The 23,555-nt window shown below is 40.8% G+C and overlaps 1 protein-coding gene across 2 annotated transcripts in view; it reads right to left on the reverse strand.

Annotated features, from left to right (window-relative positions):
* nav2.S (neuron navigator 2 S homeolog) overlaps positions 1-22,619 on the reverse strand; it is a 178,454-nt gene extending 155,835 nt beyond the window's left edge. Inside the window, exons 1-2 of one of the 2 annotated variants that reach the window (XM_041561025.1) lie at positions 22,480-22,619; positions 20,394-20,976 (exon numbers count right to left, since the gene is read on the reverse strand). In XM_041561025.1, the coding sequence (XP_041416959.1) occupies positions 20,394-20,462 (69 nt within the window). In that variant the 5' untranslated portion in view covers positions 20,463-20,976; positions 22,480-22,619. The remainder of the gene's footprint in view (positions 1-20,393; positions 20,977-22,479) is intronic. The other variant, XM_018260331.2, reaches the window with a different exon arrangement.
* Between the last annotated feature and the right edge of the window lie 936 nt (positions 22,620-23,555).

The raw sequence follows: 23,555 nt of genomic DNA on the forward strand, positions 1-23,555 counted from the left end.
TTAGGGAGCTGCTGTGCACAAAAACAGAGAGTAATGAGCATTCAGTCCATACTATGTAGGGATTCTTCTATAATAGAACCCATCTGGAGCATCTGGAAACACTACATACACATAATAAGTGATAGTTGCAATCTGTCCTCAAAAATAATTGTTTCAGGACCATCAATACAGTGAGGTTCAGCAGGGCCAAAGAGCAGGATGAACTGATTATTTTGCTCATTATGTGCTCGTTTACTTGGGGCCAGGAATCATTCATAGGTGGGCCATAGAGATGTATCAGCAATATATTTCTATTCTAGCATGCAGCTGTTACCCAGCATTCCTGGGGGTCTGTGACCCCGTGCTAACTACAATAGGGCCCACTGTTTGGACCTATTATCCAGAATGCTCGGGACCTGGGGTTTTCCAGAAAATAGATCTTTCCTATCATTGGATCTTCATACCTTGAATCTACTAGAAAATCATGTACACATGAAATAAACCCAGTAGGCTGGTTTTGCTTCCATTAAGGATTCATTTAATCGTATTTGGGATCAAGTACAAGCTACTGTTTTATTATTACACAGAAAAAGGAAATCATTTTTAAAATTCTGGATTATTTGGATTAAAATGGAGTCTATGTAATTTGGAGCATTTTGTATAGGGGTTTCTGGATAATGGATCCCATAACTGTACTATAATACAAGTATCAAGTGTAAATAATATTGTGTTATAACTGTTCACTAAATCCCTGACACTGTTTAAACGGCACCTGTTGGGTAAAAATATTTTTTAATAGAGCCCGCACTCCGGTTGGGGGTAACAGTATTCTGCCACCCGCATGCACTTCTGACATAGCGTGCATGAGCAAGTTGCGGCTTTCGTTCATTATGCGCATGTGTGTGCCCCAACATGGCCGCTCGAACGGCCAGCTCCCTCCTGGTACGGGTGGTCTAGCGCTGGCAGGGGGTGATTTTAAAAAAAAAAAAAAAAACTACCTCCAACCGGAGTGTGGGCTCTATTAGCCTGAACATTTGGTTGGGGAATGTCAAAAACTCCAAAAAATATTGAGGTTTTTTTACTATAAAATCCAAATTTCTATTAAAAAAAACTAGAATATTTTCGAGATTTTTTATACCCCGAGGATGGAAAAAGTCAGAATCTTAAAATCTGACATCTCAGACCAGCCTAAGTTGTATATAAGTCAATGGGAGAGGTCCTTATCCTATTTGGAAATTTCTGTGGTCTGCACTGGAATTATCCCAAATATCCAACTATTTCAGACTTTTCACGCCGAAAAAAAAGAAAAATTTGGGCTTTTTGGGAAAACCCTTAAAAAAACTAGTGATTCAGGGAAACAATCATACCATTCGGATTTTCCGTCGATTTTATTGAGTTTGTTCCTCATGCGATTAAATCGAGCTTTTTCAATGATAAATAAGGACCAATTGTGGATTCTACTTTGGTCTGATTATTTTATTTAAATAATCAGAAAAATTTAGATTTTGATAAATAACATCACCAACTGATGTCAGTCTACCCACAACACCTTCTATGCCACGGCCCTAAATGAGATGCCTTCTTCTATACAGTTTATCCTTTACTTAATTGAGGGGTGCACGACTACCGACCCACAGGCACCCAACATATTTCCATGGCTTTCATAAAAACAATAATTGTAGGAAAACCCAAGCAATCCAGGCCCCCAAAGGTTCCGGTTCATAAAAGGCCTCCTAGTTATACTTTGTGGCGGTGTTAGAGCGCAAGCACACTGAGGATTACTGAGAGACTGTTAGTATTACCATGGGATAACCGTGTCGAGACAACAGCCGTAGAAATATGGGTCAGCCAGGAACATTAAATCTTATAATATCACTGACAAGATTATGATTAAAAAACATATAGAAGAAGAAAGTGTGAGCCTGGGATTAGGCTAAACCTCATTATGTCTATACAGATTGAAGTGTTAGCATTAGACGCCAGCACCGCAACCTACACTTCCCTGTGTCTACACATGGCAAAGACAATACGCACACACATCTCCTCTACAGTCATAGGAAAACGTGTTTTCAAAATACATCAGTTAATAGTGCTGTTCCAGCTGAACTCTGCACTGAAATCCGTTTTTAAAAAAGCAAACAGACTTTTTATGAATTCTGACATGGGCTACACATATTGTCAGTTTCCCAGGTGCCCCGGTCGTGTGACTTGTGCTCTGATAAACTTCAGTCACTCTTTACTTCTGAACTGCAAGTTGAAGTGATATCACCCCCTTCCATCTCCCCAGCAGCAGAGCAATGAGAAGGTAACCAGATAACAGCTCCCTGGTAGATATGAGAATATCATTTAATAGTAAATAAAATCCAGTTACATTAAGTAGGAGGAACAATAGCCTGCCTGAAAGCAGTTCCATTGTGAAGTGCTAGCTCTTTCTGAAAGCACAGGATCAGGCAACATGACCCGAGATGGCTGCCTATGCACCAATATTACAAGCAAAAAAAAATATATACTTGTTGGTTCAGGAATAACATTTGATATGGTGGAGTGAATTATTTGCAGTGTAAACAGTATAATTTAGAGATAAAAACGACATGATAGTTTCCCTTTAAAGGGGCCGTACAGCCCCTTCTCTAACATGAGTACAGGTATGGGACCTACTATCCACAATCCTCGGGACCTGGGGCTTTCCGGATAACGGGTCTTTCCATAATTTGGATCTTCATATTTTAAGTCTACTAGAAAATCATCTAAACATAAAATAAACCCAATAGGCTGGTTCAGCTTCCAATAAGGATTGAATATATCTTAGTTGGGATCAAGTACAAGGTACATGCTGTATAATTATTACACAGAAAAAGGAAATAGTTTTTAAAAATTTGGATTATTTGATTATAATGGAGTCTATGGGAGATGGCCTTTTTCGTAATTCAGAACTTTCTGGATAACAGGTTTCTGGATAACAGGTTTCTGGATAACAGGTTTCTGGATAACAGGTTTCTGGATAACGGATCCCGTTATATAGCTTGTGCTGAACATACTTTTGTGTATTGCTTTAATCACAAATAATTTTTTTAACTTAAACAGACAAACTGAAGTTTCTTCAACGTTCCCTGTGCGTGGATGTCCTGTGCCATGTTTTGTAGAAGCCAGAAGCGCTGTGCCATCCCTGTAATATCCAGCCAGAAACTGTTGTATCGGAAGCACAGACTAATGGGTTCAGTTTTACAGTAAATTAGAACACAGGCACCAAGGAAAGTCTATTTTTATAATGACGGATGGCATAATGCTGAATTATTTACCCAAATCCCCCCCCCTCTCCTGTAGCTGGGGTGACATCTTCACAAACCCATGAAAATTTAGAAAAATGCAGCAAAATAGGCCAAACTTAGGAAATAAGTGGGAAACGAAAGCAGCAAACAAAAGATGCTAAATTTGTCATTCTGAGCTCAATAAGTAGTCTCGGGGTTGTCCAATACATATAAAGCTCCTGTCTGCGATGCTCAAGGGAGCAGACTCAACAGATACCCAATACAGAATGTTCCGGAATATATTTACTAGGAAGAACTTTAATAAGCTCCACTTGATCATCAGCCGCTGCAAAACCTCACTCAGAGACTGCATTATATACAGTTGCCTTTACTCTAGCTGTTGTGCAGGACAGGTATGAGATCCAGTATCTGGAAGCCCATTATACAGAAAGGCCATAGACTCCATTTTATCCAAATAATTGAAATATTTAAAAAATATTTCCTTTTTCTCTGTAATAATAAAACAGTAGCTTGTACTTGACCCCAACTAAGATATAATTAATCCTTAATGGAAGCAAAACCAGCCTATTGGGGTTATTTAAAGTGTAAATGATTTTCTTGTAGACTTGATGTATAAAGATCCAAATTACAGAAAGACCCGTTATCCGAAAAACCCCAATTTTCAAGCATTCTAGATAACAGGTACCATACCAGTATTTACTTCCTTACTGAACAACATAGTCCCAGGGATAAAGAGATCCTTTTAGAATTCCCAGCACAGGTATGGGACCGGTTATCCAGAATGTTCGTGACCTGGGGTTTTCCGGATAACGGATATTTCTGTAATTTGTATCTTTATACCTTAAGTCTCCTAGAAAATCATATAAACATGAAATCAACCCAATCGGCTGGTTCTGCTTCCAATAAGAATTAATTATATCTTAGTTGGGATAAAGTACAAGCTACTGTTTTAATGTTACACAGGAAAAGGAAATCAATTTTAAAAATCTGGATTATTTGATTATAATGGAGTCTATGGGAGCCAGCCTTTCCGTAATTCAGAGCTTTCTGGATAATGGATCCCATACCTGTACAAAGAAAAAGGAAATCATTTTTAAAAATATGGATTAATTGGACAAAATGTAGTCTATGGGGAGACGTGCTTTCTGTAACTCAGAGCTTTCTGGATAACAGGTTTCCAGATAACGGATCTGATAGTGATTCATCTCGTCCTTTTATAGTACACCTTTGTTTGCCCATTAATTCATTTCATTCCCTTTTTATGAATGATTGAACGCTATAAAATGCTTGATTATAAACATATGCCTAACATATGACTACAGGTCAGGTAGGTAAGAGGAAAAAATGTATTTTATTAGGCTGCATCTGTGAAATAAAATGTTTATTTGCTTTTGCACCTGATGACTGACCCGCAGCACCCACCCTGGTCTCCTTCTTGTCCTCTTTCTATTCCAGTCCATAAAACGTATTCAATTTCTGGCAGCATGGGTGACAATAAAGGATAAAAAGAAAACGTCCTTTCAGCCTGTTTCCAATTAAAGAATGCAATTGTGGGGCTGGTGTACTGACCCCGAAACACTTAAATATTGTGAAATTCATTTAAAAAAAGGAAAAGGAAAGAGCGGTCACTTTGCTGTTCAGCAGAAACATTTTCACCTTTCAAATATTTCAAAGGAATGAGGCGCTTTAAAGATACTGTACACACAGCAATCAGGGCTTTGTATTTTTTGGTTCCACTTCATATACTTGACATTGATTTTTGTTTTCTCTCTGTGCTCTGGGAGATCAATACTATATACTGGGCTACAGAGACCAGGCAGAGTATTTGGCAGCAGTTCACTAGAAAGAGATAAGTGACCAGCGGAAATTCACCAGCTGCCCTGATACCAACGGTTACCAAGGAATCCCTTTTTATATAGACAGTACGGTATATCAATTAGAGAAGATGACATTTGAAGACTTTCCCCATAAATTTCTGACAAACGCAATAGACGTGAGCTGGGTTGGATTGGAGCATTGGGGGGCCAGCAGGGCTGCAATACAAAGGGCCCTCCTGGCAGTCCCCAAGGGTTCCCTCCCGACCTCCAAATTTACCCACGCTCATGTGCGAGATGAGCCGCACCAGTGGATAGACAGAAAAGAACAGGTCTGGGTCGATCAGGGAAGCAGGTCTGGGCCGGCGAGTTTTTTCCCGTGTCCCGACGGCCCAGTCCGACCCTGGACACGAGTGGGCAATATTTGGCTCCTGGAAACCCTATGAATATTTCTGATTGCTTTAACCACATGATCTCCATAATGCAAAATTTGACTTGATTTTCACTTATGGTTCTATCGATACTTAGCTTGCTTGTGACAGTATGTGCTCACATGCAGGGTTGTAATTTATTGATGATGATACAGAAATTAGCCTGACAATCACTGGGCAGACAGTGGCTGAATCCCTGAATACGTCACTACACAAGCTTCATGAATGGTTACCACCTTTTGTGTAAACACCAGCCTAAAGGTGGCCTTACACAGGCAGATTTAAGCTTTAGACCGTTTCCGCAGCTTATTTGCTCATGTAAACCTAAGCCTAAAGCACCCTCCTGGTAGGGCCCACCAGAGACGCTGTGCACACTACAACACAACCCAAGGTGAGAGCAGGTGCACGGCCCATTTTACAGAGAAGGGGGCAGACAGGGGCAACCTGAGGTCCCCTAGTTAGGTCACCTAGTTACACCACTGTCCCTATCGATAACATAGGCAACATGTATTTTATTCCCTAACTAACATCCCCCAGTAATATATCCAGTTCTTAGCAGCTTTCTGGGATAGTCTGACAGCCTTGCAGATTAATAGGAACAGATATCTACACACCTACATCACTGGGGTTCAAGGGTAAATACGGGTATTTGTAAGGTTGTTAGCAATTTACTACAAATAGCTTTCTGCCATCACATATTTATCAAGTGCTCGTTGTTCCACTGAGCCAGTCAGTATCATCCCTTTAAACATGGCAGCCAACACCTATTTTCGGGGACTCTGATTCCCCATGTGTTCCAAATAACAAGTCAAAAACAGCAGGTAACATTCCACTGCCTATTAATGGAGAAAAGTCACTCTATAGGAGAAAACAAAATGAGAAAGTCCATGGTATTTGATCTAATGCAAATGGCAAGAGGTGCTGACTCTTGTCTGATCAGTTAATATATACACATGATTAGCTTTGCAACCTCACAACCCATACAGTAGGATCACTCGGACAGTAGAAGCACTCGTACAGGAGCCCTCGTACAGTAGGAACATTCGTACAGTAGAAGTACTATTACAGTAGGAGCACTCGCACAGTAGAAGCACTCCTACAATAGAAACACTCATACAATAGAAGCACTGGTACAGTAGCAGCCCTTGTACAGTAGGAGCACTGGTACAGTAAAATCACTGGTACAGTAAAAGCACTGGTACAGTAGGAGCACTGGTACAGTAGGAGCACTTGCACAGTAGAAGCACTCGTACAGTAGAAACACTCATACAGTACAAGTACTCATACAGAAGAAGCCCTTGTACAGAAGGAGCACTGGTACAGTAAAAACACTGTAACAGTAGGAACACTCGGCACAGTAGAAGCACTCGTACAGTAGAAGCACTCTTACAGGAGCCCTCGTACAGTAGGAACACTGGTACAGTAAAAGCACTGTAAAAGTAGGAGCACTCATACAGTAGCAGCACGCGTACAGTAGGAACATTCATACAGTAGGAACACTCGTACAGTAGGAGCGCTCGCACAGTAGGAGCACTCGCACAGTAGGAGCACTCACACAGTAGGAGCACTCACACAGTAGAAGCACTCACACAGTAGAAGCACTCGCACAGTAGGAGCACTCGCACAGTAGGAGCGCTCGCACAGTAGGAGCACTCGCACAGTAGGAGCACTCACACAGTAGGAGCACTCACACAGTAGAAGCACTCACACAGTAGAAGCACTCGCACAGTAGAAGCACTCGCACAGTAGAAGCACTCGCACAGTAGAAGCACTCGCACAGTAGAAGCACTCGTACACTAGAAACACTCATACAGTTGAAACACTCATACAGTAGAAGCTCTGGTACAGTAGGAGCCCTTGTACAGTAGGAGCACTGGTACACTAAAAGCACTGGTACAGTAGGAGCAATTACACAGTAGAAGCACTTGTACAGTAGAAACACTCATACAGTAGAAACACTCATACAGTAGAAGCCCTCGTACAGTAAAAACACTGGTACAGTAAAAGCACTGTAACAGTAGTAGCACTCGTACAGTAGGAGCCCTCGTACAGTAGGTAGGAACACTGGTACAGTAAAAGCACTGGTACAGTAGGAGCACTGGTACAGTAGGAGCCCTTGTACAGTAGGAGCACTGGTACAGTAGAAGCACTTGTGGCATTTACACGGACATTTTAAGAAAAAGATATAAGTATTTACAAGGCTTTTCCGACAAAACTAATGTGCTCATTGCCCAATCTAATAAAGTTAATAAAAAGCTGAATAGCACAAGAGCTATCAGAGATCTGCGCATACAAAGCGAGTGAGTATGGCGACTCGCTATTGTTATCTATTACAATAAGTGATATGACTTGCTATTAGTCTCATTAGAGGAAACAATGGATTTTCTGTCTCTCTATACTCCTGAGGCCAACTAGATGTTAGGGAATAAGATTGGTGGGCTGAAAAGATTAAAATCCCCATGCAGATTTTGGGGAGTTCTACAGCATACACACCAGTACCAGTTGTCCAGCACTCGTGTATATGTCCTGGTTTCTGCCAATCAGGCAGTGAGCACATCTAAAGTAAGTGAGAAATATTTGACACATTTCCCTTTAAATTTACATCGAAATATCAGTGTTCATTACCCTATTAAACAAGAAAAGATCTTATGGGGGGATGAACAAGTGCCTATTACTATGCATGTTCTTTCCTAATCACACCCCTTTAAGTCAGGGCGACATTTAGAAATGTGGCACTTTCGTTTGGCAGCTGTTGGCTCTAAATCTCAGCGATTAGCTGAGCAGAGCATTATGGAACTCAAACTCTAGCCCCTGGCTAATCATCCTTTGCTTTAGAATTAATGAGAAAATCAGCAAGAAGTGATTTTAGCTCATTATATACTTTAGTTTGGATAAGAATTTCTTGCACTTTTAGCATGCGGATTTATACAGATACCACATGCCTTGAAAGAGTGACAACGGTACGATGACTGCAGCCTGGCTGGGTGACAATGCAATCTTTACAAGGGGGTTATTTATCAAAATCCGAAAAGTTCTATTTTCTGAAAACTACCACAACCAAATCCGCACTAACTTTTTCCCCTATTTATCAATACATTTTTCCAAAAATGTCTTGTGTGGGACAATGCTTAATAAAATCGGAATCATACAAATTTTTCAAATTTGTAGCCGAAAACTGCGTCTTCTTCGGATTTGACGCCCAAGACGACAAAATCTTTGGATTATTGAACGAAACCCAGCACAGATCAGGATATCAACAGGACATCTGTCATTGATTTCTACGTGAACTCGGTAGGTCTGAGATGGACTCTTAACACCATCTGGGTTTAATAAATCACAAAAATTATAATTTTTTTCTATGAAAAAATGGTTTTCCCCAGATGGTGCTGCTGGTGCTGGTTTCAGGCAATAATCACAGATGCAGGTGTACAGGTACAAAGCTGCCATTGGTAACACGTGTTGATTTGGGTGTCATGGAGGGTGCATTGAAGAGCTAGCTACTCTGCAAGCATATTGCTCTACATTCATTGGCAGTGGTGGCGCCACAAGAGCTGGCCTGAACCAAGTCAACAAAAGCTCCCTATTGACTTCTCTTTCCTATGAATGTAGTAGATGACCGCCCATCCATAGCATAAAAATGGGTGGACTGAAGCACCCCTGCACCTGTTACGTGTAGCAGTTGGGAACCCTCAGAGTAAGATAAGGCCATCAAGGGGCCATTGGAATAAGGCATAATGCCAGACTATTTCTTATGGAGCTTTTAGGCCATACCATTACACACAAAGGGTAATTAGGAACCCAAGTGCAGTGTTTAGCATTTACATTTTGGAGCTACTGCCAAGTTCAGGGTGAAGGAAGCACCAGGGTTCAGGATCGTAATGGGGGCAATGGTCCAATTGGCAAAGACATAGAAATGCCAAAGCACATACTAAACCAATTAGGAGCCCAGAACAGGTTTGTCGGATAACAGATCCCATACCCTTATAATTTTTACTGATTACAGCGATAAAAATACCAGAGAGGTAGTTCCCAAGCTTCAATCTGGTCGTATATTGGTAATATAAGGAATATCTGCTGAACTGCTGGATAGAAGTATCTGGATTGCATCGTGTTTCCATGTTTGGGATAACTACCGTTTGACATCTGTTCTAAACCAAATCATGGGACGCCTGCCATAAAACATCACCAAAGGGATTACGGAAAGAAAACACAATTATTTGAGATCGCCCAGAAAAAAAATATACTGTATATAATTCATTCAATTTAGCGCAGTAAATTAAAGCAAACCAAATGCCAAATCATATTTGTCCTGAGAAGATAACGCGCAAAGAGTATGTCATGTAAATTATTATCCTGCTGTGTTTGAAAAAAAATGGAATGTTTTCAGTGCATCTTCACTGAATGGGAGACTCAGACGGATCAAAATAGGATTGTAACAATAAATTGGATTATCCTGGAACATAGAGGAAGCAATTTCTCGCTGTATGTTCATGATCAAAGCATTACGTTGCTGGAACACATGTAAGCAATCTCCAGTCACTCATGTCGAGGAGCAGGATAGCATCATAATAATAATAATAATAATAATAACCGACAATCCTTACAGATCGCCTGCTATTTCCTTTCCAGACAAGTGCAGGGAAATTATATTTAAAGTGCCGGGGTTGTGATCATGGATTTGCCAGGCAGTGCATGTAAATTTGATACAGAATTAATCACATTCGTGGTGCTGGGAGAATCTTGATGTCATGTTTACAAGGAGATATTGGGCTAATCGCTATTGATGCTGCTCAATCACTGACGTTTGTTTTCCAAGACCCACTTCTGGACAAGGTTATCACTAGGAGACTGAGCTGTACGTAACACACAGCTCACATCGATTAATGAGGGGCATGAAACTAAAGGGCAAGATAAGCCTTTTGCTAATGATGCATTAATATTCATCTAACGTGCAATTATAAGATGCCAAAGGAGCAATTAACAGGGTTTGTTTGTAAATCTTTCCGAGAGGTCTTGCGAGGCTCGGAGGACAATATTGATAGAAGTAATTATTCACATGCTGCACATACTGGGACAACTCATGCGCTCAGCATTTGTTTTCAGTGCAAACAGACATATTTTGCCAGCATACCAGTTAGGGGGGTTATTTATTAAAGTCCGAATGCCAAAAAATCGAAAAATTCAAGGTTTTTTTTTTTTTTTATGACAAAATCCAAATTTTTTGTGGAAAAAAACCCTCTAATTTTTAGGTATTTATTATACCCTGAGGATGGAAAAAGTCCAAATCTGAAAAATCTGGCATCTCAGACCTGCCAAGGTTGTATACAGTATAAGTCAATGGGAGAAGTCCCGAAGATATCCTGGATTGGGTTTCTTGCAATAATCCGAAGATTTAGTGAATTTTGTGGGAAAAATTCAAACAATCTGAATTTTCTATGATTGTTTCGAGTTTTTTCGCAAGTTGGAATTTTTCAGGAAAATGCATTGATAAATAAGTGGAAATAACCTTTGCGGACTTTTCCGGAATATATTCAGAAAATAATGACATAGATTTGGATTTTGATAGATAACCCCCGAGTCATGCACCACTTACTTTATGCATTGCCTTATATTGTGCGGTCAGTACCAGGACTGAGGGCACCTCCTTGATACAATGCCTATTATATGTGGTCTGTGCCTTATCTGCAAACAAAGCTTTTGTCAGGGGTAGAGATGCACTGAATCCACTATTTTGGATTCAGCCGAACCTCCGAATCCTTCCTGAAAGATTCAGTCAAATAACGAATGGAATCCGAACCCTAATTTGCATATGCAAATCAGCAAGGGGGAGGCAAATTGAGAAAAAACATTTTTATTTCCTTGTTTTGCGACGAAAAGTCACATGATTTTAAGGATTCGGATTCAGTTCGTCCCTAGTTAGGAGTCCACATAGGGTGACTGCCAATGGTTCTAGGGCAAGAGCTGTGGGGGGGGGGGCACAGGTAGTAGTAGGTCAAGATGGTCAACCTATGCTGCACAACCTACAGCCCTAGGACAATGGGAGTTGTAGATCAAAAAATGCTGAAAAGCCACATGTGAGATATAACCGGACAGTTAACCTATGATTATACTAACACTAGGAACTTTACTAGGAACTATACTAGGAACTTTAGTCCATTTTGTTTGGTTCGTTCTCTCAATAGACATAAGTAGAATAGGCTAGAATAGATGAAGATCATTACACTTTACACATTGGACCAAGATGGTTGCCTTACCCCCCCCCTTTTTTTTCACCACGATGTGATCCTATCTGTAAGAGTTAAATACTGTGTTCAGCCCAATTGGGCCACCATAGAGTCATATATGCCAAACGCTTTTTTTTAGGGCAAGGAAGCATTTTGAGTATTTTTGTTGAGGTCACAGTGAAGTGTGACCCTAAATAACATGGTGCATGGAGATGCAAGTAAATCGGAAAGGGGGGTAATTAAATATTTACTTGTACATGACAAAGGTTGAGGCTAATTACAGGAAGCACTTATACAGTAATGTATTCTTCAATACAGTCCTATTCCCCATAGAAGGCTGGTCTTAACAACCTCACTGTATTCTGTACAGATTATAAAACGTGGGAGCTGGGGCTGTCTGGGGGTTGTCCAGCCTCGGATTCCCCAGTTACTACAGGACTTTGGTTGCAAAGAACAACTTATCTGAATTCTCTCAGCATGGAGCATTAGTACACCTCAACTGATGTCAGTTAAACAGTAAAAATGTCAAACTATTGTGAAAAACATGTCCATTTGCAATAACTCCGGAACAAAAATAGTAACTGTTATGTTAGACGTTGCTTGGTGTATCGCTTTCCGCTACATTGCTAGGAAACAAAAGATCCTAGATAATATTCAAAGCAAAAAATACAAATGGTTCCACACATCCCTTCGCTATATAGTAGTACCGCTGACTCTGAGTGAAATTGCTTTAGACAGAAAAAGATAAGATAATAACTCAGTGGAAGATTTAGTGTTCATTTAATTCCAAAATAAATGGAGGCATTACTCCTGCAAGGCCATGGGAACATGACTACACGTTAGATGAATGGACATCATTTTGTATGAGTGAAAGCGCTCTGCACACATTGTCTTACAGAGGCTGTAGAGATAAAGTAAAAGTCATTCAAACAAAAGCTAAGCAACAGCAAGAACACCACAATTTTAATGAATGGGGAAGGAATATTAAACATTCATACCGCAGGCCAACCTTTCCAACTCAGCCAAGGTTATCTGTCTCTAGAAAAGTGTGACCTGTTCAGCAGAGGAGAAATTAGTCCTCGGAACAGGGTTTCCTATTCTATAAAAAAAGGGGTTCCCTGACTAGAGTTTCTGTTCTGCAGAAGAGGAAGTAGTACATAGAAAGGGATTCCCTGTTCTCTAAAAAAGGGAATGGGCTCCCGAAACACAATTTCCTGTTTTTTAGGAGATCAAGTAATTCATGGAATAGTTTCCTTTTCCATAGACAAAACAACTCCCAACATAGCCGGTTCTTTCTGGAAGGAAAGTAGTAGTTGAAATATGGTTGTGCTGGAAGGGAAAGAGCAAGTGGCTCCTGGCACATGGCTGTTTTTTTGATAAATATGGAAGGTTGACTTAATAGGGTGTATTATTTTGTAGAAAACGAAGGGGCCAGGGAATAAGAGTTTACATTTTACAAAGAAGGACATTTTTTATAAAATGTGACTTTCACTACAGAAGAGAAAAATCCATTGAACATGGTGTCCAGTACAACAGAAGTGGAAGTACATCATGGAATATATAGGCCAACCTGTTCTAAGGAGGAGGACATAGTCCTAGGCTTTTTGGAACAGGTATCCTGTTCTACTGAGGAAAAAGTGGTTGGGAAGGGTGTCACGTTCAAAAAAGATCTGGCTCTTGCATACCCTTGTATGAGGTAATTATAGTGCTGTCTGGTGCACAATGGTAGAGGACCAGCAACCCCAAATCCAATCTAGAAGTTAAACAATCCAGAGGCACACAGAACTGATGCAAGCAAGGAACACCTTGCACGTTTATTGCGGAATAGCAGTGCAGCGTTTCAGGGTCAGGCCCCTTTAGGGTGTCATGTTCCACAGCAGAAGTGGTCTATGTAACTAGCTGTACTGTTCTATAGATGAGGGATTGGTCCATGGAATAAGCTGTCCTGCTGTACAGATGAGGAAGTGGTCCTTGGAATAAGCTGCACTTTTCTACAGAAGAGGAGGTGGTCCATGTGAAATACGCTGTCCTGGTCTATAGAAGAGGAAGTGGTCCTTGGAATAAGCTGTACTTTTCTACAGAAGAGGAAGTGGTCCTTGGAATAAGCTGTACTTTTCTACAGAAGAGGAAGTGATCCTTGGAATAAAATGTCCAAATCTAGAGAAGATGAAGTGATCCATGAAGCAGGGTCCTTTTCTACAGAAGAGCAATCCGTCCATGGTATAAACTGTACTTTTTCTACAGAAGAGGAAGTGATCCATGCAATAAACGGTACTTTTCTACAGTAGTGGAAGTAATCCATGGAATAAGCTGGAGGTGGTCCTTAAAATAAGCAGTACCTTTTCTACAGAAGAGGAAGTGGTCCATGTAGAATAAACTGTCCTGACCTACAGAAGAGGAAGTGGGTCCTTCTAATAAGCTGTACTGTTCGACAGAAGAGGGAGTGATCTTTGGAATAAGCTGTCCTCATCTAGAGAAGAGGAAGTGATCCATGGAGCAGAGTCCTTTTCTACAGAAGAGCAATCAGTCCAGTCCATGGAATAAGCTGTCCTGTTGTAGAGAAGAGGAAGTGATCCATGCAATAAACTGTACTTTTCTACAGAAGAGGAAGTAACCCATGGAATAAGCTGTACTTTTCAACAGCTTTCACTGTAGTGGAAGTTCTACAGCAGTTATGTACCTCAGAATCCCCATGAAAATATGGCACTACCCTCCAGCTGTTATGGAAATACTAGGAACCCAACAGATAGATTCTTGTTGTGATGGCTGGACGGCTTGCGGTTGGACGTGCCTTCTCTGTAATAAAGACTCAAGAACCAGTGTTTACAGGAACATCCCAGGATAAGGGGTTAGCTCACTTTCATCTGAATCAAAACTAACCCTTAATAAATGCAGGGATAGGAAAGGCTGTTACTGCACGTTAATTTAATCTTATCTAAATGTTTTTGTTGAAGGGAATGCGTAGAAGCCATCAGAGCATTTCCTCTCTCTCTCTGCTTTAACAAAATAATAAATCAAGCAGTGAAGCATACAAACCAATGACATTTGTTTTTGAACTGTCCCAGTACATCACTTGAAACAATAAGAGTAGCAGGGAATGATAACTGTGTGGGGTGCTTGTCCATAGTCCTTTGAACAAGAAGATTAGGACTTGTCCACATCAAGTATAAAGCACAATGGATGGAAGTTGGCCAAATATTAAGAAGAAGACTGCTATGAAGAAAGTCACACAAGTGAGTGTAGGCATTGACTGACCAATGGTACCTTTGAAGGCTTCATTTCAATGACAGAAGGTGCATCAGATAGGCTTACTAGAAGCTTTGCCAAACCAACTGACATATATGGTACTATAGAGCGCCCTCGACAGGACTGTTGTCCTGTACCTAGAAAAGCCACAGTTGATATTGACGCTATTGTTTGCTTGGCATTCTCTTACTCCTCTGCTGTGATAAGGGTTGTCCAGTGTAACGTCAACCTTTTCAGCTGCTATGTTCTCCATGTAGGTTATTGTGGTAATTTTCTCCAGAGACAAATAAAATAATGTGCTGTGGTCTGCTGGCTTCTACATTATGGTCAGGGCTAAGTCTGCTGTTGCTTTGCTATGCTAAGTCCATGCTCAGGCTGATAGAGATAAGCCTCTGAAACCTCTTGTCTCAGTGTGACTGTGATTGTCACTTGCCTACAGTGACCCCGAAGCTCCAGACTATCAAAACTAGGACAGACAGGTACAATTTTGTGAGGTTCATTTATTAATATTGGGCAAATTTGCCCGTGGGCAGTAACCAATAGCAACCAATCAGTGCTTGGATTTTTTAAGGCAGCTGTAGAACAATGAATGCAGCGATTTGATTGGTTGCCATGGGTAACTTCCCACAGGCAAATTTGTCCAGTATTTCTAAATGGCCCCCTGACATTCTTCCTTATCACAACAATAATGGGTAACCATTTGCACAGCATTCTAGTAACATTTAGGGCCCAAGATGTGGTTTGAGACCAGGAAGAATGAAATATTCGCATCAAGTCACATCTATCTCACACAAACTCCCTTGCTTTATTGGAAGTCATTGTCACCCTCCTATTTGAAATCAACATCTAATTAATAATTCTATTTTTCTAAAGAAAAGTAACAGAGAGTTAATGGGCCTGCAGAGCCTGTTCCTGCCGAGATCACAAATTAAACATCATCCATCATGAGATGTAATGTATACCAGAGACAAAATGCATGAAATCACGTATCCCTCACTCTCCCCAAGGGACCTTCAGAAATCACTTTGGCTCCCACTGGATGAAAGAAAAATACCAAAAATAAACTTTATGTATGCCAATCGCCTAATAGAAATTCTCTGACACATAGGGGCCCATTCACTAAGCTCGAGTAAAGGAATAGAGGAAAATAGAGGAATTCGATTTTCGAATGTTTTTTTTGGCTACTTCGACCATCGAATTGGCTACTTCGACCTACGACTTCGAATTGAACGATTCAAACTAAAAATTGTTCGAATATTCGACCATTCGATAATCGAAGTACTATCTCTTTAAAAATTTCTTCGACCCCCTAGTTCGCCACCTAAAACCTACCGAGGCCAATGTTAGCCTATGGAAATACTAATGTATTGTTATGGCTACTGTTTTATTCCTTACAAATTGTCTCAGAATATTGCTTTCTATGTCATACTAGGAGTTCATTTAATTGCGAACAAACCTTTTAAAGTACTGGTATTATATAATCGCTCATAGTACACAGAAAATGTCATATTTTTATGTCTTTTAGGGGCAGATTTATCGAAGGTCGAGGTGAATTTTCGAATGAAAAAAAATTTGAATTTCAAGCTATTTTTTGTGTACTAGGGAATAGTCCAAATTCGATTCGAATTTGAAAAAAATTTATTATGTACGGTCTCTTTAAAAACTCAACTTCGACCATTCGCGATCGAAGTTTTTCTTGGGAAAAACTGCAAATCCAATTTGATTGAATCCGATTCTAACTATTCAAAATCGCCCGAAAACGTACACAACCAAAAAAAAATAATTGAATTCAAATTTCGAAGTTTTTTCAATTCAAAATTCGACCCTTGTTAAATATGCCCCATAATGTCTAAAATATACAGGGTCTGCTCTCTGCTCTAATATATCTCTCTATATTTGGCAGCAGGTAAGTACTATTCAAGGTGCGAGAGACATTACAGTTACAGCAGTAGGTAGGAATATAATTAGAGATGTAATAATGTCCCTGACAGTCTTTGGTAAATCCTTGGGTGACATTCCGTGTTATTCCAACAGCTTACCCAGACAAAACTGTTATGTTATATTGTACTGAATAAATTGCCTGACTATTACTAAAGGTTTTCCTTTACTGAGTTTTGTCTTATACGAGGTCAAAATGGTATTACTAAAAATACCATCACCAATTGATGCAATCCCAGCTGACAGAGAGACGCCCTGGGTTAATATTTCACTTTCAAAGCACCGGTTGTACATGTGCGCTGGGAGGCCTGTTCCACCAGCAGATGGGCACCACACAATTTTATATTCATGCACCCAGGTGGGAACTTAATTGCATATTAAGCTCGCTATACTGGGGCAATTAAAATCATATCTGTTGTTAAAGGTTCCACACATTTCACAGCTTCCCTGAATGAATTCTATTCTCGTAGCCGAAAGCCAATGTGAGATCAGGGTCTATTGATTGGTGTTAACCCTGTTCTTCCTTGCAGCAGGGACAGACGGCAGCCAAACAGATTTACAGTCAATATTTCAAACTCGGTGCATTAAAATCTATTTAGGCATTCTCTAGATGTCTGCATGTTCTCCTCTGTGGCCCCAGGAGCAGCTGCACGTTGTCTGAGGTTACATGTATTCATTGCTTCCTCTCTGTGCAAACACAATGGATACATATACATTGCCTTTATATGCCTTAATCAAAACATGTATATGTGCAGAGCAGTCTTTAGAAGGTTCTCAGATGCTTTCCCTTATTTTCTGAGGCAGTCCTTAGTTTTAATGCCAAGATCTTTTTTACCTAGAATAATGTCTCAATCATACTATAACCAGAAATCAACTATCAGTATTTGTTCTCCTTCTATTCTAAGATATTACTTCTGCAAAAATGGACGCAAGAACAAAAATTACCTTGCCCACAAAATAGTATTGTAGGATAGCATGTTTAGTATAGAGAACAGCGTATAGTAACAGTGGGAGAATAGTCTCTGGGAAGGGAGTGTGACTGTAGGATAGCAGGTATAGTAGGGAGAGATGGTGCCTATAGTAACAGTGGATAATAGTCTCTGGGAAGGGAGTGTGACTGTGGGATAACAGGTATAGTAGGGAGAGATGGTGTCTATAGTAACAGTGGGATAATAGTCTCTGGGAAGGGAGTGTGACTGTGGGATAGCAGGTATAGTAGTGAGAGATGGTGCCTATAGTAACAGTTGGATAATAGTCTCTGGGAGGGGAGTGTGACTGTGGGATAGCAGGTATAGTAGGGAGAGATGGTGCTTATAGTAACAGTGGGATAATAGTCTTTGGGAAGGGAGTGTGGCTGTGGGATAGCAGGTATAGTAGGGAGAGATGGTGCCTATAGTAACAGTGGGATAATAGTCTCTGGGAAGGGAGTGTGGCAGTGGGATAGCAGGTATAGTAGGGAGAGATGGTGCCTTTAGTAACAGTAGGATAATAGTCTCTGGGAAGGGAGTGTGACTGTGGGATAACAGATATAGTAGGGAGAGATGTGCCTATAGTAGGAGTGGGGAGAACAGCCATATGATCATGCAGTTATATAACAAATCAAATGAGCCACAAAGGCATCTCTTTATCTATAATACTACAATCCAAAAGTCCAGCCATTCATACATTCTGCAACAAATGTTTCAGGGAGAGAGATTCAATAATATCACCACAACAAATGACTTGCAGATTATAAATGTATCCTGTTGGATTAGCAGTGAAACTGATATCCCTGTGTCTACGCAGATAGCAATCTGTCTTGCAGATCTCTGCTAATCAATATTCCATGGGTAACTATTGGCCACATGCTGATAATAGCTATTGTTGCTCTTTTTAATTACTTCTAATCCTATTCGTCTGTCATTACCGTTGCCAAGGCACATCAGGATCCATGCTATTTTTATTGTGTAACCACAAATCCAATAAAGTCATTTGTGATCGTCACCCACCCGACACTAAGAAACAATAGTGCGATGCACTCATGGAAAGTGGCGGACAGTGAATGTATGGAGTGGCATCTACTCTTTGCCAAATCAGATAGAGAATATCTCTGTTAGCAGAGTGTAATAATTAGGCAGAAGAAGGACAACAGAAGTCACCTGTTCCTAATCATCTGCATGAACAGACAGACAATAGTGAATGTATCGCTTCCCATTGTATTTCTCTGCACAGATCAAAATCTCTGTTTTCTGTTACATGTGAGGTCAGTGTTCTATACATTCTATCTAGAAGAATACTTCTTCTGCCTCTACATCATAATGTGATACTCATATGTTCCTATATCATATAGTTGCATTATTGGATAAAATACACTGTTTTTTCAAATAATTTTTCTGCCTTCTCCTTTTCCTTTCCATGCCTAAGGGGCACTCTTCAGCCCTCCTGCTTGCCCCAATTCTGTTCTCAACACTAAAGTTTGCCATACATGCCAATATTTGGTGAGACGCATTTTACAAATATGATACACTATAGACATCAGTCCCTGACCCAGTGAGCTTACAGTCTAAGGTCCCTTGGGTCCGATACACACTAGGGTCAGTTTTATCAGAAGCCTGTCTGTACTTGTATGTATTTGGGGTAAGGTAGGAAACTGGAGTATCCAGAGGATACCCACACAAACAAGGAGAGAACGTACAAATTTCTTGCAGACAGTGCCCTGGCTGGAACTGAACCCAGGACCCCGGCATCACAAGGGAGCAGTTGCTCTTTCCAAACTGAAGATTGCATTTGCTAATACACTGGTGTACGATACATCGACAGATAAGGAAGCAGCTCTTTAGCTCCTTCATTCCATCAGCCTTACGGCATATCATCATCCCTTTTATATATATATAAAAGATAATCAGGAAGCCGGCACAACACGTCACTTTGAGAAAGGCTTGAGTGCAAGCCGAAACGTTAGTTACTTATATTGAAATAAACACCATTTTTGATTTTGATAAGTCCTGTGAGTGCGAGCTTCTTCACTTCTCTATATATATATATATATATATATATATATATATATATATATATATATATATATATATATATATATATATATATATATATATATATATATATGCTGTTTTTCTGCAGAAACAGGGAGTGTGATGGTCTTACTTGTTCCCCTACAGTTTTCTTAGCCGTTACTGAACTACAACTCAGATCACATTATTTCAGGTACATCTAAAGCCTTTGTACACTGACAACTCAAACACCATAGAAATTGCTGTAATGCCATTACGAGCAGTGAAAGCATTACAATGATTCAATCCCATTCCAGGCTGATAAACGTTTGCTAAAGACACGACACTTGCTGTCAAATCAGAACTTCTACTCCAGCAGTTGGAACATGCAAGCCAAGTTAAAAATGACAGTTTCAGAAGCAATGAACAGAAGCGTCAGTCAGATTCCCCAACTAAAGATAAAAGGAAAAACACTCAGGACATGACTGAATGCTTAAGCACCTACCCTCTTCTGATCTTCCAGTCCATGGGCCACCGCTTTCCTCCTCTGATGCTGCTTGGCCTCTGGATCCATTTTTCCCCTGAAGATTATTCCCTTACTTTTCCTCAGGAAATCCAAAATATAATCCCTTAATGTGATTTTCCATTTAAGAATCCACCCAAGTCGTCCATTTCATACCAGCTGCGTGCCATCTCTGCGTCGCCCAAAGACTGCAAAGTATTAGTAAAACCATATTGTTCCACAGTGTTAGTCTGCCATATGCAAGCACCTGATTGAGGCCATGATAACCCAGATATTTAGGCCATAGTGTATGCTTTAACCACAGGTTTGATTGTCAAAGAAATAACCGACAGGTATCCAGTGGAAACTTTCCCAGAAACTTTCTCCGGAAATTCACCAGCTGCTAATACTGACAAATGGGGGAATAAAACATTGCATTGTTTCCATTATATAGCACCTACAAGGCATATTCAGACTGAGCATCAAGCTGAACATCCAAATACTTAGTTACACAACATAACCAATGTGCCAAAGGAATGACAGGACTGTTCTCCAATTAATTCCTGAAGATGAACTGAGGCTCAATCTGCAAAAGGGAACGAAAGACACTCATTAAAGCACACATTAAAGCAGAACAAGCAAAATTTTTCTGTTCTTAAATCAGAAAGAGAAAAACTTCAAAAGATAAGATGCAGCTTATGGTGTGCACAGATTCTATATATTTGTACTTATACATATGGGAGGTGCCATATTGTTTCCCTTAGACAGTACAGTGTGGGGGTATAGCTTATCCTTCAATAACCATGCACCCCTGTCTGGCAGAATAAGGTCACTTTACAAGCAGCCCTGGCCCGGCTCAGCTGAGCATACATGCAATTATGCCATCAATTCTCAGTCACTGACACAGGGGTTATGTTCCGAGCCTGTGACTACTCCAGCAGCCACTGAGACCATTATTAGGGGTGCTACACAGTTCAGATGGTTAAACACAGAATTTTGGTTCAATAACACTTAGCACCAACACGATGAGGAATGAACTGACATGAACTGTGTTTGGGGCCACACAGTCAGTTTAAAAAGACAGTATATATATAATATAAAGCTGGAAATGCTCTGGCACAATACAGGGAATCTGCTCAGAACTCCCATTTATATGTAAGATAATCAGAGTCCCACGGGTTTAATTCAGGAAAGAGCCGTATTTCATTAAATAATAGATATATAAACAGGGGTGCGTGTTCTCCGGCAGTGCTTATAAATAAATCAGGGCAAGGCCAAGTGCAAACAAACACCTTGCAATGTTATTACAAAGCAAAGTAATAATTAGAGCCATTTAGCTAGATAATGGAAATTTAATTAGTGCGTCTCTCATATCCCAGCAGCAGGAAGGGAAACACAAATGAAATAAATTAAGGCAAAAAAAAAATTAATTAAAGGGCCGATAAATAGGAGAGAAAGTGAATGTAGAAGAGATAAGAGGCCCTGCTTTGTGTAGACCAGCTCAGTATAACCAGTATATTTACATACAGGGGATGTGAGAGACAGGGAAGAGACTCTAACCCCAGCAATACAGTATCCCAGTCTATTATTGGATGAATTAGCCCAAAAAAAAGGCTTAGGGCAGCATGCAATAGTATATGTGTACTACTTAGTCTTGCAGCAGTACGGGCTATACCTCCCCTATTCCTGCCCCATATGCTGATGAGCACGATGTGCTGGGGGAAGATGTTCCTAACCCCACAATACAAGATATATTGCATCCTGCCCAATATCCCTGGGCAGGATGCACTCACCCCTACAGTACAAAGATATACTCCTATGATATCCCTGGGCAGGAGGCACTTACTCCTACAGTACAAGGATATCCCTGGTCAAGAGGCACTTACCCCCACAGTACAATCATATACTCCTATGATATGATAATGGGGTATATCATTGTACTGTGTTGTGGATGCACTTACCCCCCACAATGGTATAGCCCTATATTCCAGTAGTGTTTTACCCCCATGTTTAAGGGCAGGATGCACTTAAAACCAGATTACAATGGTACAGCAAATGCTATCCCGGGGCAGCAGCAGGAGACACTTACCCCAGAATACAATAGTACAGCCCGGGGAAGCAGGATGATGTAGTCCCTCTCCCTGCAGAGTACAATGGTATTCTTCCCTGTACCATATCCCGGGGCACCAGCAGGAGGGACTTGCCTAGGGAGCAGCAGAAGGCAGAGTACAGGTTGCGAGGCAGTGAATGAAAGAGAGAGAGTAGCAGCAGCAGCAGCAGCAGACGGCCTCCTCGCCCCGCCCCTCCTCTCATTGTCCACCCAGTGTAAGGCTGTGAGAGTGGCACACGCGCCCAAAGTCCTCTCTCTGTTCCTCTCTCAGTACCTCTCAGAATCCATCTCCCACCCTGCGCACCCCAAACCAGCGGGGGGCTCCCAGACCCCCCTACAGTCCCACAAGGGGAACTCCAGGACTACGTTACCTTGGAAACCCATTCACCGCCTCCATCTTCTCCCGCCTTATTTCACCAGGCTCCGCAAATCATGACAGAGGGGCGTGGTTACGTGGAGGAGCTCCAGCCAATGGTAAGGAGTGCCCATGTGCTGCTTTTGAGGGATTTCACGGTCCTGTCACAGCTCTGTGTGTGAAGTGAGGCGACTGTGTGGGGACCACAATGCACAACCCACCGCTATATATAAGTGTAATAATAATGTATGTGATAAGGGCCATCGCTTCTGACAGAAAAGTAGGTACGTTGTGAACGAATCCAGTTTGGTGAGATTATAAATTATAATTAAATATGTGACTGGCTGCCCTTTGTTGATCGGTTTATTGGGCCTCTGAGGATGGATTCAATCTCTCTATATATATATATATATATATATATATATATATAATTTATCTATAATAAACACATTCTTATTGGTATATCATATACAGCATTCAAGCATATTCATGGGGAGTAATGGAGACATTCTCAGGCGCACCTAAACCAATGGCAGGGCCTACTAAGGAAGAGAATACAACTGTTTCTGTACTGGGGCTCACCTGGGCTGACTTCAAGGGCCCCATCCCCTGACTTCAAGGGCCCCATCCCCCCATCCCCTGACTTCAAGGGCCCCATACCCCCCTCACACAATGTTCCCTTTACACAGTAAGTTAGGTT

This window comes from Xenopus laevis, chromosome 4S (genome assembly GCF_017654675.1).
Source record: "Xenopus laevis strain J_2021 chromosome 4S, Xenopus_laevis_v10.1, whole genome shotgun sequence".
Classification (NCBI taxonomy): domain Eukaryota; kingdom Metazoa; phylum Chordata; class Amphibia; order Anura; family Pipidae; genus Xenopus; species Xenopus laevis.